The sequence below is a fragment of the Rhamphochromis longiceps genome, linkage group LG15 (assembly GCF_057381845.1).
Source record: "Rhamphochromis longiceps isolate RC_006_pf linkage group LG15, R_longiceps_female_GT1.1, whole genome shotgun sequence".
Taxonomy (NCBI): domain Eukaryota; kingdom Metazoa; phylum Chordata; class Actinopteri; order Cichliformes; family Cichlidae; genus Rhamphochromis; species Rhamphochromis longiceps.
This window is the reverse complement of record NC_140571.1, coordinates 2538454-2557159: the sequence shown is the minus strand read 5'-3', so window position 1 is coordinate 2557159 and position 18706 is coordinate 2538454. Positions and strand designations below refer to the sequence as shown.

Here is an 18706-nt window from a genome sequence, read left to right as displayed (position 1 = left end):
ACGGTACTCTAAAAGTAGAAGAGTCAAAGTTTATCATCTAGTTCACGTCTGCCTCTGATCACCAAACCTGCGACCACACCCCGCGACCTCGTCACCTCGATCAGCTGCTCTGATCTGGATTTATTTATTTTATTTATATTTAGCCACTGTAGTTACATATTTATGAATCACATCCAGATAATTTTGGAAGCCTTAAAGTTTAAAAAATGTGTGCTCGATTATGGCAAAAATGATAATCACGATTATTTTCACTGAAATTGAGATCACGATTATTTGACGATATTTATTTAACCCTTTAAGACCTACTATAGAACCAAGTCCACCAGAGCTTATATTATTTTTTTACATGCTGTAGTGCCATTTGTGGGAGCATTTCAATTTGCTATGCAACTGTTATAGCCCATATTTTAATAATATGTATGCATTAAGTGCATAGTAATTACATAAATTGCAAAAAAGTGCAATAAACTACAAAAAAAATTGAAAATCGCTTTTGTTTTGTTTACATATATTTCTACTTGGAGAAATTTAAGAGGTTTATCCCTCAAAACTTTAAATACAATAAAGTTGCAAAAAAAAGTTTACAACAACAGGAAATTTATTTTGAGTGTCTTCATAGTTTTATTTTGGAGATACAGCAATTTTTATATACTGCAGGAAAAACAAAAAACAATCCTATGATGCAAATTTGCAAAGAAAACAGCAGGTGCATCATTTCACTGTGGGAAGTGTTACGAACAGCTGATGGATCGGCAAAGCGTGTTTCTGGAATATTATGTTTTTGTTCCTGCAAGCGCTTTTTATGCAATTTTTGCAAAGCTATATGTGGAAGGAAACCGTGACCGAGGACAAGCTGATGGCATAAGATGTAAGTACAACTCCTCCGGTTTCATATGCAAAACAAATTATTGCGCTAGCTTACACGGTTCAGGTTCTACAGGGATTTAAAAATAGTTACGCAAAACGGAGCGTGCTGCTCTGACCGGCTTTAAAGGGTTAACAATGACTTTAAAAAAATAATATAAAATAGTGTGCAACACCACTGAAGTTTTTTTTTAAACTCTCTTTTCAACCAACGGCAGTCACTCTCCAAATAACTTCTGCTTAGCTTTCCGAGCTTCCCTCGGGTCCTCTTAATCAGCGGTCTCCAACCTTTTTTGCGCCAAGACGGTTTATGCCCGACAATATTTTCACGGACCGGCCTTTAAGGTGTCGCGGATAAATTAGGGAGGGGCTAATAATCGGCTCAGTCATTTTTAATGATCGTTGAAAGCCCAGATCGTAATCGTGATTAAAATTCGATTAATTGAGCAGCCCTAATGTTAGGTAATTGGTAATTTCACAGCAGCGTCTTTGGTTGTTCTAAGTTCATATTTTTTTTACCCCCACACACCCCAAATTTCAGTACTTTACCAATAAGCCCATTTTAGGAAAAGCCATGAAATATGAGATTCTGTGGTTTTAATTTAACAGAATTACACAGTTTTTAATGCCATGCGGTCAAAATCATCGTATTTACTCGACTTCTCTTTACTAATCTAAAAACTGGTTTGATGATCTGAAACATGTAACTGACAGACGCTACGTTTTCACAGCTCAGTGTCTCCGCTGACCGACACGTCCAGCCCGTCTCAGCTGCAGGAGGAGCTGTAATACTAGAACAGCTGTTTCCACACATACACTGCAGACCTGTTTTTAAGGGAAAGGGCCAACAGGGAGCACTGCACAAGTGATGAAAGGTCTTAGGAAAAATACACAAACCGCAACCGCAATCTGACACAAATCCTGTACACCACACAATGTCTCCGCTGAGTGCTGGCAATAATGGCTAATGTGTTGAGATAAAAACAAGCAGCTCTCAGAGCTCACGAGAATACAGCTCCCCCTTTGAGAATATTCATTAATTAGTATTTACCATAATGCATGGTTGAGGATATAGTTGCAAAATGCACCATGTAATTACAGCCGTTACTGAGAAGAAGAGTTTATAGCAGAGGTAATAAAATCCACACCTTCAATACTCAGATACTGCTGCTGTGACAAAAGATTACTCTTAGCTCTAACTACTAAAGAGACCACATCACTGCTCCTGCCTGCAGTGCAGACTCAAACTGCTGATCCAGAGACGGGAGGAGCTGATTCCAAAGGTGATCGAAATGATCTTGCGCGTGTATCATTAACTGAATTGTCCAATCACTTTACTCGAAAGAAAAGAAAAATGTAAACAGATAGCTAGCTCTGTTTCCATCTCCTTGACCATAGCCAGCTATCCAGCTGTCTCCAGTCCCCCTGTGTCTTTTAGATCTCTGGTAATGGAACACAAATTAGGTTCATTTCCCCGTATTGTTCAGACGAAGCGCTGAAAACAAGCTTCTCTTCCTCTACCAGTTACAGCTCATTAAGAGAAATTCAGTCAAAAATGGGGCTCACATTGGGAAAAACAAGTCATCTTTCCACGCGAGGCTCAAAGTTCACAAACCATTAAGATTCTTTCTCAAACATCTGCAACTACAAACAGTCAGACCCATCGTAACAAACAAAAAACAATGATTCAGGCACACACACAGTCATTTTCACCAGCATCCATTACAGCAAAACACAACAAACAGTGAGCAACAAAAACACTTCTGTCACACGCCTGCACTGAATGACTTTCTTAATGATGGTGTGATTACATGTAAATGTGAGAGGATGAAAACGGGAGATTGGAGTCTGACAGCTGTGTTAATCAAAAGGAACCATTAGAGAGAGAGGAGACTTTCATGGAGAGCTGGCTGTGATAAGTACAACTTCTCACCCTCGTGAATGCTGAGAGCATGGAGAACTAAAGGACTTCTCATCCTGTGCACTCTAACAGCTGCTAGCTGCCTTTACAGGCAGAATGACTGTGATTTGTGTCGCCTGATGCTGTGCAGGGGCATCCCGAGTGTGAGTGAAATCAACATGAAGGCGTTTCTCCAATTAGATTCTACCTTTCTTTTCAGTGCTGAGAGAGTGCATCAGCTTCTCCTGTTGGTCCAGGCGCTGCAGGAGAGCTCTCTGCTCTGAGTCGCGGCTTTGCCTGAGGGCCTTCAACTGATCCTTGGTCTGCTGATGTTGCCTCCTCAGGCGCTGTTCTCTAGTGTCGCGCTCACGCACCTCCTCACACAGCCAGCGCAGCTTGGTCTGGTTGGTTTAATAAATACAAACATTGTTGTAGTTAGTCTGAAAACTGTGGAGGGGATCAGGCCAGCCAGCCTCAGGCCCCACCATGACACACTACATTTAATACACAAGTTGGAACATGACAAGGGATTTTCTGGGTTTTCTAACATAGAATCCTGCACGCCAATCAATGCAAAGGACACTGAGCAGGAGTTTAATTAAGAGGACAAAACTTCCTGATCCTTATTTTCCCTGTGCAGCCAAATCATTTCAACTTAATTTTTCATTACTTTCAAAGGCGTTTTCCTGTCTAAGCTGCCAGTTTACAGCTCAAATCTCAACATTATTATTTTTTCATTTTTGTCTTTTAGCTGAATCCAGACCCAGGTTGTAAAGTCACGTCAGAAAAAAAACCAAACCACACAAAATGAGCACAGCAGTGTAAATTTACTGTTTCCTACAACAGGCTTCCACAGCAGAGCCAAATGACTGGTTCAATTGTTATTCCAACTGTGCACTGTAAGCCTGTAAATCATACCTACATTATACTACCATAAAAACTCTTAACAAGGGAGCTAATTACCTCCCTTGTTCTCCAGCGTTTTACTCTTGTAAATGCACATTACTCTGAGAGAATTTCTGACAGGAGATCCATTACAGTGATAAACACTACAAATTGTGCAAACACATTTTAACACGGTATCATGCATCACAGCCACAGCTTTAATTACACATTTCTTTTGAAAGTTTACAACAATAAACGGGGATTGATTTGTCTCGGAGAAAGGCAGGTGGCAGCTAAAAGGGCAGAGGACGACAGCGAGCATCTCCTCTGTCGCATGAGCCCCGCGAGAACATCATGGAAACTGATAACTGATATAAAAGCACCGATGATAACAAGATATGGCTGCACGTCTGTGAGAAGTTTAATTTACAGCTATCGTTGGGGAACCTGGTAAATCTCAACTCTTATCTGACTTTCATTGACATTCGAATGACACTGACATTTATTACAAACTCTAAGCACACATTGGTGCACAGCAAAATAGTTCAACAATGAAGCGTCATAGTTTTCTGAGAAGTTTTTACCACAGTAAATGTTTGCACAAATATATCTCCACATCTATGGTGGAGGGCTTTCCTGGCATGAAGACATTTTTGGCATCGCTTAAAGCAGTTTTATCCAGACATGAAAGACTTCGTGCAGTTTTGGTAATTGAGGTTTTAACTACTCAACCATTGTTGTTCAGAACTCTTAGCAACTTATTAAGAAAATGCACACGTTTCTGTCAAATGAGGTAAAGCCAGATAACTAGAGGCTGCCTCTGACTGCATGCTGCTCACACTTTCCATCTTGCTCATATTTCATGTTGTTTAGCATGTTGGGGACAAACTGAGGAAACAGTCACTAAAGCACAGGAGTCTCTTTATAAAAAAAAACCTTAAAAAAACTGGACAAAAAAGTCTGGCGAGACGTCATTTAATGAGTCTGAAAAATATGAAATCATTTTCCGAGATGTGTTTGGTATTAAAGATCTTAAACGGTCTGGCAGCTCCTCCACCGCCTCATTTTTTAAACTTTCGCACAGCAGAATCTGTCAAATCTACAAGGTTATCTTCAACTTAAGACTGCGCTGCACGTTTTCATCCCTCTGCTTTCTTTTTCATTAAGAACTGCAGCTCTATCACCAGCTTTAAAAACTCACAGAATATGAACACTGATGTCTATTTTCTCATAGGTGTGCGGACGCTTTGTTTGTTTTGTAATTTACGTTTATGATCTTCGCCATGTAACCTGGCAAAGAACTGCAGATGCAAATTAGTTTTAAGCCAACTCTGGCAAACCCTTATGTTAATATTGTATATAATCCCTTGTTAAAACAAAAATCTTCACTATGTCTTGACTGTATTATTTGTGTGTGTAAGAATGGTTCTCTCCAGGGACAAAAGCTGAATCAAACCTTAGTCTCAGCCAGCCAGCGGTGCGAGTCCTTCACCAGTTCAGGTCTCTGAGAAATTGCCTGTTAGAAAATTACAAAAACAAGCAAATAAATACAAAAGCAAACTTTCCTGTTGCTGTTACGTGTATATGCTGTAGGACAAGGCGAAGTTAAGTTGGATAGACAGCAAGTGAATCGAAATGCAGATGGACAAACAAGAGGACAGGAACCAGATCGAACAGCCTCCTGTCAAAACTCTTAACTTTAGTGAAGAGGGGCCTCTGCCAACTTAAATTGGCGTGCGCATGTTAAACAGCTATGACACAACACACACACACACACACACACACACACACACACACACACACACACACACACAGTTAGTGCGTGTCATAAAAACGAGCTCAGGGAGTATGTTCCAATCTTTCCCAGACAAGCTTGTCAGCATCAGCAATACAAACTGACTGCCTGCCAAGTCCTAATGACTGCTGACACACACACACACACACACACACACGCACGCACGCACGCACGCACACACACACACACACACACACACACACACACACACACACACACACACACACACACACACACACTCTTAAGGCAAAAAGATAGACACAGATAAACGCAGTCACATAACTAGACGACACTCAGTTGAGAGCACACCTCTGCCAAGTGCTATGCAGCTGCTGAAATGTGCCAGCTGCACATGTGGAGTTGTCAGCAAAGATTAATAATCCCTCTCATGCTTCTTTATCTCTTTGTTACACATGAGGTGGTGAATTCATGTGCATGCTAATTAGATTTGGCTGTGCTGAGCCACATTTAAGTTTCTGCATTTCTATGTATAGAATATGATCGATATGTCTTTAATAGCCACTGGGGTTGCATTTCAAACACAGCGATATGTTTCACAATGCATAACCCCCCCCCCCCCCTTTTTTTTGTTAGCTACTGGTGTTGTTAGCATGGAGAGTAAGCTCGCATAAAGGAAGAATAACACACTCATGACAGAGAACCAAAAGATGATGTGGTCATGTGACACAATTCTTAACCTCGTGGCCGCTTTAGGTTCACGCCAAATTCAACTTTGCTTTTTCTTATTTGGCTGTTAATGGGGGATTTGTCTCTCCTGTCTCTGCTGATGGTTAATCGGGAGCAAAAACAAGGTTAGTACTTAAGCACAGTGGTGCTTGAAGATAAAAGATAACATCAGTATTCTAGTACGGTTATAAACACTGCAGCATGTTTACAGTGTTCGACATCTTTGGTTAGCCTTTCATCCTTTGCTATTTAGCATTAAATAAAACATAAAACAGAGTCCGATGCTGCAGGTTATAAAAGTCATCAAAGTAAAGCTTAAAAAAAGCCAAATAGATGAAGAGCTCACTGAGGCTAACACAGTCCATTAAGGTATTACCAGCTCAACATCAGTATCGGCCAACATTTATCACTTGTGTTTCATCAATATTGCGCTGCTGCTACTTTCTTCACAGATAGTGTTAAGTTGTTGTTGTTTTTAAGGAATTACAATTCCTTTGTTTCCTTGGAAACAAATAGCAACAAAAAACAAAAACTAATAAAACAAAACAACTGTTATTTTTAATTTCTACATTTCAAAGTCTGTACATTCCACAATTCATCCTAAGACAATCATTCACAAAACTGTATTAAAATCCCTGCACCAGCTGCAGCCTTTAGCCTGCACTAAGAGTAACTTTACATGCATTTTTACCTCTGCTAAGGATGTTTCTGGCAGCATTTGTGTGCACGTCATCTGTTTATAAACACAATCGCTCAAAACGTTTTGAATGAATCCTAATAAAACTTTGTAGCCAAATATACTATAGGATGATATTAGAACAAGTTAAAGTTAATCATGTTGAAATACCTTTTACTCCTACATAATGTTTGAGTCATCATTTCTCAACAGCTGCCATTGCTACCTTTATTACTGCAGACTCACAGACTTGTTAGTAGTAAAAGCATTTTAAAAACAGAAGAAAACAAAATGAATATACACATAATACAATAATATTCCCTTAAAAATAAGCACTGTCTATAGAATGAGCTGCCTCCCAGAGTGTTTGTTGTTTGTTTCCCCGGAAAAAAAATGGCTGTCCTCTCCTTCCTCTGATTAGCTGGCCCATACAAACAGAGGGTCTCACAGCAAGGGGGTGGGGCTTCTGTGCTTATAGCCCGAGCCGGTGCTTGAGATGACCATATTAATTACTAACAGCCCCCCACACACACACAGACAGTGAAAATAGGGAAATGCATTCTGTCAATAAGTGCCCATTCATTTAAAACAGGAACTATAGTTTTAGATTATGATCACAAGCTTTTTAGGCTCCAATGGCCGTGAAAGCTGCAGTACCACGTTTTGGAAAACTGGGGTTTTCCCTTCATCCAAAACAGAAAAGCCGTCCTGTGCCTTCTGATGGCACAAAAACATTTCTTTAGACGTTTCATGACTGGTAGAGTGATAACACACTCCAATGGATTTTATAAAGGTAAAAACAAAAAAAGCCAAAAAACAAAACAAAACCCCACCCCACCCCACTCTCCTTGACAAACCTTTTCAAATAGCTTTTTGAGCGTGTTTATAGAGACTTACCCACCCACCCTGCTAACAACGTGAAACCATACCCCCTCCTGCCACCTACCGAGGAAAAAAAAGAAAGCCAGCAGATATAACAAACATGAATTCACATGGACGAACTCACACACAGCAATGAACAAAGTAGACAAAAGCAGAACCCTTTTTCAAGTACACCCTTGTGGCAAGGTGTTTACACATGAGCAACAGACATGGAAAACACACAGCAGGAGTTTTTGGACCCTTTCTGTCCTGCGCCTTGGCGAGCAACGTCGTCACCGCGCAGGTGTCAGGCAGCGTTTTCAAGCTGCCACTCAAAACCAGATACAAACAAAAACGCATCTCCCAAGTTGTTGCCACGGCAGCTCAAAGTACGGCAACAGAGCACCGCTGTGCAGAGGTCCCCGTCTCAGGGAGCGTACAGCCATACACCAGAGCATGTGACTGTGTGGGAGGATAAAACATGCCTCTGCGCTTCCCGCTCACGCTCTCTTTACTTTTTTCAAAAACATCAAAGGCCACACGGCAGAGTAGCAGACAAAAAGGAGGTGAAACTGTTGAAAAACTGAACAAGTAGGCTGGGAGTTGAAAGTGCTGTGAAAGGCCTGAAGTGAAAGAAACACCACTATTCCTCACAGCAGCACAGCAGCGGATTCCAAGCATCTGCCACCGCTAATTTAAATGTGTGACTACCCGGTTTACATCTCTCTCACAACGCGAATAAATGTGTGGCTGTGCGTCTTTGGTTACAGTGTGTTTGCTGCGCCTCCCACTGTGACGACGGAAAAGCTGGGAAGAATTTCGAGAAGCAAAAAGGCAGAGACGTTAAGACCAACAGCAAATGGAGAGGACACAGAGAGATGTTTTCATAGAGATTACCAGCATTACTCTTCATTAAACAGTTTATGAAAAGACGCGGAGAGAAGATGGAAGGGAGAGAAAAAAATAACGACAGATGTCTCGAGTTGGATTTAAACACAGATCTTTGATGCAGCTCAGCCCAAAACAGAAGAGTGGGAGCATAAAATAAACCACAATTGAAAGACAAGACACACAGGGGTTTATTATAAAAGGAGATGACTCACAAGGTTAGCGTTTAAGGAAAAGAACCAAAATAACTGTGTTGCCATGCTGTGGTAAATTATGAGACTAAAGAGAAGAAGAAAAAATGATGCCTATGTGGAAGTGCCAAAAAGACGCAGTTCTGGTGGCCACAGAGACAATCCCACAGACGTCCAACTAGCAATCAGAGACATGTTTACAGACGGGGCCTTTATGCACACAGGTCACAAGGATACCAGCTCAGGTCTCAGTTACTGGCTTGACTTTGACAGGCGTGCCACATGTTTGCCATCATCTGTCACCTCAAACAGTTCAAGTCGCTGAACTGGAGCTCTCAGGCATGTTGGTGGTGCTGGTGCCTTTTTCAATTGGTTTTAATGGAATTATCTAACAACAAACATGACGTGTCATCCAAGGAATTCTTTCCTGCAGTCCTGGTGAGTGAAACTGAAATATTATATTTGTCTGTTACTTCAGCGGCCCCCCAACAGTTTTTGCGCTACGAACCGACAATATTTTCATGGACCGGCCTTTAAGGTGTCGCGGATAAACACAACAGAATAAAACTAGTACCGGTACCAAAAAAGAGAAGATTTATTCATAACACACGGGAAAAGACCCAGGGAAACCAAGTTAACGATAAAAACGGTTAAAAAATAACGATAAAAACCGATAAAACCGTTGAATACCATGAATTTCACACCCGAGCCTCAACTCTCGCAGCCCTTAAACCTTTTGGCTACAACCTGTTAACGTTTACAGTTGAAACCTTTTGTGAGGTCTCACTGACCGTAACCTGTCCACTAAATTCTTGTTAGTTGATTAATGTGTCCAAAGCACCATGAAGAGGTGAATGAGACATTTTGCATAAAGCTGCTTTCAGTGCTCAAATACAGTAGAAAAGCCATATATGAGTCATTTTGGCATAAAAATATCACCTGACTCGTCTTACAATTAAAGTTGTATTCAGCAAAGTTTGTTTTTTCTTGGACTTTAAATATCTTTACACCACATTCAAACTTCCTGCTTCTTAGTGCTTTTAAAATCAAGGAAGGAAGGAGGGTATCATAAGGTAGCTGAAACTTAATCCACCCTTTAACCGTTAATGATCCCCCCATTAGCCCGATCGCTATAAGTTGACTTCTTTCGGCATCATGGATTACAGAGGAGGAAAGGTGTTGGCTCGCATGTTTGACTGCAGCACTGCAGGACCAGCTGGAGAAATCTATAAGAGCAGATAAGAGCAGCCAGGGTTCATTAGCCTGGAGCAGCAGAGGAAAACTAGCTTTAAGCGAAGTGGGTGGTGGGGGTGGGGTGGGGGGTTAAAGAATACACTCAGTAGGTAGTGTGGAGGCTTTACAGTCTAATAAGCAGATTTATAAGTGCATGGTTATGTACAGGTGGGTGATAAATAAATAGATCAAATAAGATATGGGGTATGGAACGTGGATGCTTCAGTCTGTTAAAAGGCAATGACACAGTTCACTTTTATATTCATTTTCCTCAAGACTTCATTCAAAGATGCTCACATTTACACAATGAGCCACAACACTCACTACTACTATTTTTCTCCCCATTTTCATTTCCTGTCTCACTGTGCAGAACCTCTTCTCAGCTCCTTTACTTTGTCAGACTACAGTCGTAGTTGTTATTAATGAGCCTTGTCAACCTGACCTGTCACAGACGTTACGCTAAATATTTGCTTTAGAAACGTTTCCATCTGAAATAGATGGGACATTGTAGAAAAACATGAAAGACATGCAAACTTGATCTTTTGCACTTTCTGTGACGTTAAAGAAAGTCTGAGCTTGATTTTCATGTTTTTTTTTCATGTGTGTCTGTTCATCATGGATTTTTGGACATAAGGACAGAGGCCATAGAACAGATGAGTCATAACGAGTATTTCCTTTGGACTTTCTGTCTCTGGTAACACACACATGCAACATTTATATAAGCACAACAACACACACACACACACAAGCTTATCAGGTAAAACTTGTAACCAACTGTAAAATACTTTCCAAGGTTCTCAAAATAGTTGTTATTCTTGCCACTGGCAAATAAACAGAAGACACAGCCTTATGCAAAATCACAATACAAGAACAGGTCTCTTCAGCACAAGTCAATGTTATTATTCTGACAGTTAACAACAACTGAGCAAACAGTGGGACAAAACAAGACTGCTGCTGTCACTAACACTCCAGCCTGTAGAGACCTACTCTTGCCACACACTGTCCAGCATGAACCGACAAGAGAGGCAAACCTAACAAGAGACTGTTTAAGTTTGCATCTAGTGCAGCAACGACCGGAAGGACTATACACGTTTCTCCAGAGTATGTGGACTGGCAGGACTAGATTGTTACTTAGAAAATGATCCGTGCTTGTCAAATGTGCTGTGAATGTATAAAAGCAAGCTGACAGTATTCAACACCATTCAAAACACAAACAAAATGTAATAGGCAGGAAATACCTGGAGCTTGTCTTCGCCGTTCCTAGCCAGGCTGCGACAGGCTGCGTCTAGTTCCTCGCCCAAAGATGTAAGGACTGCCTCTTGCTCCGATTCCATTTCCAACACCTTCTGCTCCAACTTAACAAGTTCCGACTCCGAAACACGTCTCCGCTCGGCTGACCTGACCTGTGGAGAACGGCAGACAGCCGAGCGGAGTAGAGGTGCTGCAAATTAGCAGGTGTTTCAATTCATGCCATTGTAGTTTAAAAGACACTGATAAGAACTTTTTTTCTTCTTTCGTAGCATAAATGACATTTATGTCACCTGTTACAAGATTATTGTCAGATGTTCTGGTTTTCCTCAATAAACACATTCAGACTAACAAAAAACCGTGGGCATCAGAGACTTGTTCAGTTTCCTCTCAAAAAGCAGATACTACGTTTCTTTAGCTACAGTAGTTTCAGGGTCTCTACCAGGACACAGTCAATCAATACATTCAAGGATGGAAACCAAGTGATCAGTTCTGCCCTGGGAACATGGATCATTACCCTGTCCCTGAGATAATAAACTGCCCATGTTACATTAATAAGAGCCCTTTTTCTGCATGCAGACGATTTCAAATCAATAAATGGTTCCTGTGAAAAAGACCCATGCAACTTATCAGGGTCCTGTCAAAGAGGTGAATTGGGATTCAATACTTCATCAGCTGTTGTGAAGCCACTAAGGACATATTGATAAAGACTCTTTAAAATAGTGCTGATTTGGCACCACTTAACCCCTGGAACTCTTCTTATGTTTGGATTATCTGTCCTGAACACCTTCTGAACAGTGGAAAGTCGAAGCCTGATGGGCTCAGATTTTACCATCTGACTAAATGATACACACAGGTTAAACAGCTGGATTGAAATCGCTCAGCAGGAAAGTTAGAAGCAGCACAGTGTCTCTCTCACAAACTGAACTCAGCCTCAGTGCTGCTGGAAGGTGTGCCTCACTCTGAGCTAAAGCAAGAATTCCCACAGTTGGGAATTTGAAAAAGAATCACGAAAAAGGGAATGAAATGTTGCAGCACTGAGTTATACTTTTAAGCGTTATTATCGCTGCTGGAGAGCAATGGGTGTAAGGGCTCCGTCTATAGATAACAGTACTGTCTATAGATATTCCCTGCAGCCACTTTTTGGGGAAGAATCTTGCGAAAAAGGTTATAAAAAGTCACCAATTCTTGGGGAAAAGTGCTGATGATGATGATCTCTGCTGAGAGTGAGAGCGCCGACATGTAGAAAATAATCCCATTTCTAAACAGTTAATGCAATAATTTTGTTAAACCCTGTGAACCAAAGGTGAAAGGCTGCACCTGAGTCATATTTGATTTAAAATCCACTGTGGTGGTGTACAGAGGTTAAATCCTGTCAGTGTCCAGAAACATATGGACCTAACTGCAACAGCAACCAGTTTCTGTCACGCAGTCGCTGACTGCTTGCTCATAGCCAAATGTCTTGTGTTTCTATCAAGCAACAAATATCATATATTCCTAAAACGTAACATCTGCACAGACACACACATATATTAACAACTGGCCCGTAATATTAACCGAAGAATTTGGAAAAAGCACGCCCAAAGAAGCCAGGCTTACTTTGTCTTCCACTTCCTGTTTGAGTAGCTGGTATTTTCTGTGGAGAAGTGCATGCGCCTCCTCTTTTGTGCTCAGCTGTGCTGCCAGCTTATCACATTCATCCTTCATCCTGTCCAACTTGATGCGCAGCGCCCCACACAGCTCTTTGTCTGACGCTGCATCTGCCTAGAAGAGAGTGGATGTTTTTAATGCCATGATACACAGGTAATATTTCGAGATCATAAACACGGGCGGTTTATCCGGGGTAAAAAATTATCAACACTAAACAGGTGGCAGTTCTGGGAATACCATGAGTAAACAGAACAGATACAAGTTCTCATGTCACTGATTTGAACCCAGATTTAATTTATGCGCCAAATTTATCAGTGGATCCAAACATCTTAAGTCAGTTCTTGCAAGTAAAAGCTGATTTCACAATACAACGTGACATTATGTGCTGCAAAGCCAGAGAACATCAAGTAACAGGTCAAGAGAACGAATAACGAGTCCTGCTCAAGCTCGCAAAGGCAAGCCTCAGATTTTAGCTTTCTATATATAATAATAACGTAATAACTACACAGGATACAGTAAAGTGGAATGAATGACAATTATTCAGGACCGGGAGTGACACAAACAGAGGAAAAAATGGAAAAACATTAAAAGCAAATAAATTCTAAGTGGAGGGAAGCAGAAGGAGAGCGATTAAGACAGAGCGAGGCAGGGGAGAGGGAGAGGAGGAGAAATCATGAGTAAGAGGACAAGGACATGGAAATGTGAATATTTTAAGCCATTTCTGACAGTTGACTGTGTCATAACTGTAATACAGGCTTCTGGCTATGATACGTGAATATTGGGTGGGCTTCTGAGGGACATCTGCCGCCCCTGTAGGCTCATATTTAAAAACATTCCAGCAAACGCCCTTGTCCTTACCGCACTTGGAAATGGCACCATTACAATGAGCTATGTCAGATATTAATGCCATTCAGCGCAGCTAATGGGCTAAACTCAGCCATATCAGGGAGGACCATGCCCCTTAAGAAACAATGTACCCGGGAGGGCTCATCTTTGGAGATACTGAAGGTGGGAGGGGGGTGTGGGTGCAGTGGGACCGAGTCAAGTGAAGTTCCTATCCCAGAAAGGCAGCAGGCCCAGACAAGGTGTGTCCTAGGATGCTAAAGGCGTGTGCTGCTGAACTTGGGGAGCCGCTACAACAAGTCTTCAACCTCAGTCTGCGACTGGGGAGAGTGCCCGCCCTATGGAAGACATCCTGCATCGTCCCGGTCCCCAAAAAGAACCGGCCCAATGAGCTGAATGACTTCCGACCGGTGGCACTGACGTCACATCTTATGAAGACTCTAGAGCGGCTCTTCCTCAACTTCCTCCGACCACAGGTACAACATGCCCAGGACCCACTACAGTTTGCATACAAGGCGGGTGTCGGAGTGGAGGATGCCATCCTGTACCTCCTACACAGAGCCCACTCACACCTGGATGGGGGAAAAGGCACGGTCAGGATACTGTTTCTTGACTTTTCCAGTGCCTTTAATACCATCCGGCCCTGTATGCTTCAGGAAAAACTGAACAGGATGGAGGTGGACCCCTGCCTGGTGGCTTGGATCTCCGACTACCTCACCGACAGACCACAGTACGTCAGGCTGAAGGACATCACGTCTGACACTGTGGTCAGCAGCACAGGAGCACCACAGGGAACTGTGCTGTCCCCTCTTCTCTTCACCCTGTACACCTCTGACTTCTGCTACAACTCTGAATTATGCCACATTCAGAAGTTTGCAGATGACACGGCCATCATGGGGTGTATCTGGGATGATCAGGAAGAGGAGTACAGAAGTCTGGTGAGGAACTTTGTCGCATGGAGTCACACAAACCACCTGCAACTCAACACCTCAAAGACTAAGGAACTGGTTGTGGACTTCGGGAGGTCCAGAGAAGGTCCACTGCCGGTTCAGATAGAGGGGGAGGAGGTGGAGGTGGTCAACAAGTACAAGTACCTCGGGCTGTGGGTGGACAATAAACTGGACTGGTCATGCAACACAGAGCACCTGTATAAAAAAGCCCAAAGCCGACTGTACTTCCTCAGGAGGCTGAGGTCTTTTAACATCTGCAGGAAGCTCCTGAGGATGTTTTACCAGTCGGTGGTTGCTGGAGTACTTTTCTATGCTGTGGTGTGCTGGGGGAGCAGCACAGCAAAGAAGGACTCATCCAGGCTGGAGAAACTGATCAGGAGGGCTAGCTCTGTGGTCGGCATGAAGCTGGACACTCTGGTGACAGTGGCAGAGAAAAGGACATTAAAGAAACTGCTGGACATTATGAACAATGCTGGGCATCCTCTGCACACGGCCATAAACAATCAGAAGAGTCTGTTCAGTGACAGGTTGCTTCTCCCCAAGACAAGAACTAACAGACTTAAAAACTCCTTTGTCCCACACGCCATCAAACTGTTTAACTCCTCTCTGGAGGGGAGAGGGAGGGGAGACAGGAGGACAAAGGAGGGGGGAACAACTAAGCTGTAGTGCCTCTGCACCTCACTGTACAATACCTTTTGTAAATAGTCAACAGTGCAATAGACTCAATACTTGAAATGTGCAATTCACTTGTATTTTTATTTTTTATTCCTATTTATTCTATTTATCCCCTTTGTATATTTTATTTATATTTGTCTCTGTATTTATATATGTGTGTGTGTGTGTGTGTGTGTGTGTGTGTGTGTGTGTGTGTGTATGTATATATATATATATATAACAATTCTGTAACTGTAACTTCGGTCGTTGCTGTGCTTTTTGGAAGTCGAATATCCCAGAGGAACCCACCCGAGGGATTAATAAAGTTCTATCTTATCTCTTATCTTATCTCCAACAGTGCCTTGATGAGACTTTAGGGGGTCTGATATCTGGGTTTTTAAATATTCACGCTTGGAGCTGTAGAATGGCCCCACAGATCCACAGGGCACCACACACCATTAAAAGCTTAGCTATCCTCGATTCACCAGTACTCAGAGGACAGGGTCACGACCAATGAAGAAAATTACGCTAAATGAGAATTTAGTCTGTGTCTCACTGGGTCGGAAATATACCAGATGTTTAGCTGCTGGGGTACGTTACCCTGCACTGAATTTGTAGAAATGCCAATTAAAGTTTGGCGCCCTGTGATCCATGCCTGGGTAGGGACACCTTGAACATCTGAAAAGGTTTGACAAAATAAAAGCATTTGATGCAGTTTTTAGAGTTTAGCTTTGATGAGGAATATTTAAAAAGAGAGAATTCTTGGATTTGGAGAATAAATAGCTACAGCGAGCAGCTTAGCCCAGAACAAAGACTAAAAAGAGCAAGAATAGTTTTGTTCAAAGTTAATAATGTATTTCTTGTATTTTGCTTAATCCTCAAAAAAAGCCTGAAGATTATGTGTCAGATTATTTCTGGGCTGTTAACAGTTACCACACAGCTAACTGACACTCGTGTAAATAATGCCTCTGGATTTTTTCACTCTTGCTGATACCGGTGATTATACTAAGCTATCCATTTCCACATTAGCTGTACAACATCTTAATGATCACAGCTACCTTCAGCTCTCTCATTTGTGCCTGTGTTTCGTCTCGCTCCTGACAGCAGACCTGTAGCATGTCCTGCACTTCACGAGCCTTCTTTGCATTGCTGTCCTCCATTGTGGCCTTCAAGCCGTCTAGCTCCTTCTGATGCACCTCTCTCTCGAGCTGCAGCTGCTTGCTGAGCACAGTCCGTTCTTCCTGTAGCGCTGTCAGCTTGGCCTGAAGCTCTGATGTGCTCTTTTGGAGCTCCTTCCTGCAGTTCTCCTCTTCAGACAACCGCTGGGCGAGCTGGGCGTGGGCTGCAGTCATCTGCTTCAGGGCAGCCTGGAGCTCAGCATGTGCGTCCTGGTCCCTCTGAAAACGGCGAGCTTGGGTGTCAGCTTGTTCTTGCAGCCTCTGGTTCTCTTCTTTCAGTCTTGCTCGGACGGCGGCCTGACGCCGAGTCTCATCCTCGAGGGTGGCTGAGGCCTCCCTCACCTGGGGTTGGGAGTCCTGTTAGGATCTTATCACAGCTCTTTAATGACTCTAATGCAACATCTTATATGGATTTTTGGATTTTACATGAAAAATAAAAAACAAATAAGCAATTAAAAAGGAATTACTCAGATTACTCGATTGAGATTTTTCAATAAAATCCCTGCAGTGCTAGACATTTGAAAACACTGCTGCATATTTTAAAATCCTAGTAATTAAAATAACGAAGAAGGAGAAATCTATCTGGGTGTTGGACCCCACACCTCCCGGATTTCCTGCTGCAGTGACAACTGGCGCTGGTGTGTCTCCGACAGCTCCACGTCCTTGCGGTGGAGCTCCTCTTCACGTTGGGCCAAGCGGCCTAGGATTTCAGCGAGCTCCCTGCGGACTGCTTCAGTCTGCTGGCTCAGCGCCTTCAGTTGGGCTTGAGAGTTTTCCTTTTCCCTGGCTGCCTGGAGGGAGAGAGAGAGCGGGAGCAATAAAGAGAACGAGCCGGGTAGAGGAAGAGAAAAAAAAGATGAATGAAGAATGACAAATGAAGAAGAGGAGGGAGATGGTGTACAAAGAAGAGCTCTGACAATGATGATGAGTGCATGAGAAAGAGTGACAGAGAGACGGAGCGGGGGGAAACATATGCAGTACCAGCTCCTGCACTGATAGGAAAATGCTTGCACTAGCTTCTCGATAAGGGACAATGGTCAGGTCTGCTCAAGGCAGATTGCTTCTAATACTCCGGCTTTGACTGGAATTTGCAGAGACTTTGCAGCAGCTCAGAGCCTAATCATTTAATTGAGCACTTGATTCTCTCCCCTAATTCATTAAGAGGGCAAAAATGATTTTCTAATTAATTCGCATCACGTCGAGTGTGCCAGGTGGGAGTCGGTCTGACTGTCTGTCTGTGAGGCACAAGGTGCTGACTGCCAGTTTGGAGGTGACTCCTTCAGTCCGAATGGGATGGGAATCGATGGGGGGTGACGTCTAAGCTAATAACAATAGACGGGCGTTAATTATTTAACGAAACACGACCACTTTAACATACCAAGCAACGGTAATCTATTTGTGGTCATGGCGGGTGAATTCAAAATGCATTATTCAAAAGTTTAAATTGGACGATGACACAAAGTCGTCCTCTATGACACGAAGACAAAATGAAGGATGAATGAACACGAACAAAGAGAGGAGTCAGGGATGCAGTGATTCTGATGTTTATGCTTTTCCTGATTTCTTTGTCTTATAAATATTGTTACAATGGAGGATGCTCATATTAATATCACCAGACTTTCAAATGATGTACTTGTAATCCCTGAGAGGTCAAATTTCTGGTGTCAGACTGCGATTAACATCCTTTCACATTCAGTTTTTTCTACTCCTCCTTCTCCTTGATGTCACTAAGCACTGTATCAAGGCCCAGTAAAAGGTAAATAAGGAGTATTTTGGCAAAGCTACTTTAGTGAGCCCAAAAATAAAAGGTTTATATAAATTCACTTCATTCAATGAAGTGGCTCAGCCAATCACATGGCAGAAACTCGGGGCATTTTGGCACGTAAACATGGTCATCACAGCCGAGTCAGGGAATAGGGGAGAAAGGTGATTTAAGGGACTTTGAAACGTGGCAAAGCTGTGGTCTGAGAGTTTGAGTAACTGCTGATCTGCTGGGATTTTTCTTGCACAACCATCTCAAGGGTTTATAGAGAATGGCCCAAAAAAGAGAAAATATCCAGCGAGAGGCGGTTCTCTGGGCAAAAATGCTTGTCGATGCCAGAAGTCAGAGGAGAATGACCAGCATCAACTCCACTTTAAACTCCACAGCCTGCCTCAGTGGTGTTGCTGAATGTGTCCGTGCCTTTAGGACCACAGTGTACCG

The 18706-nt window shown here is 42.6% G+C and overlaps 1 protein-coding gene across 7 annotated transcripts in view; it reads right to left on the bottom strand.

The window, feature by feature from the left end:
• The window catches only part of cep128 (centrosomal protein 128), a 53394-nt gene that overhangs the window by 13236 nt on the left and 21452 nt on the right, over window positions 1–18706 (bottom strand). For all 7 annotated transcript variants that reach the window (XM_085383218.1, XM_085383217.1, XM_085383216.1 and 4 more), the window contains 6 exons: window positions 17106–17294; window positions 16384–16845; window positions 12828–12992; window positions 11219–11383; window positions 5106–5165; window positions 2973–3165 (listed from right to left, as the gene is read on the bottom strand). In XM_085383218.1, the coding sequence (XP_085239344.1) occupies window positions 2973–3165; window positions 5106–5165; window positions 11219–11383; window positions 12828–12992; window positions 16384–16845; window positions 17106–17294 (1234 nt within the window). The remainder of the gene's footprint in view (window positions 1–2972; window positions 3166–5105; window positions 5166–11218; window positions 11384–12827; window positions 12993–16383; window positions 16846–17105; window positions 17295–18706) is intronic.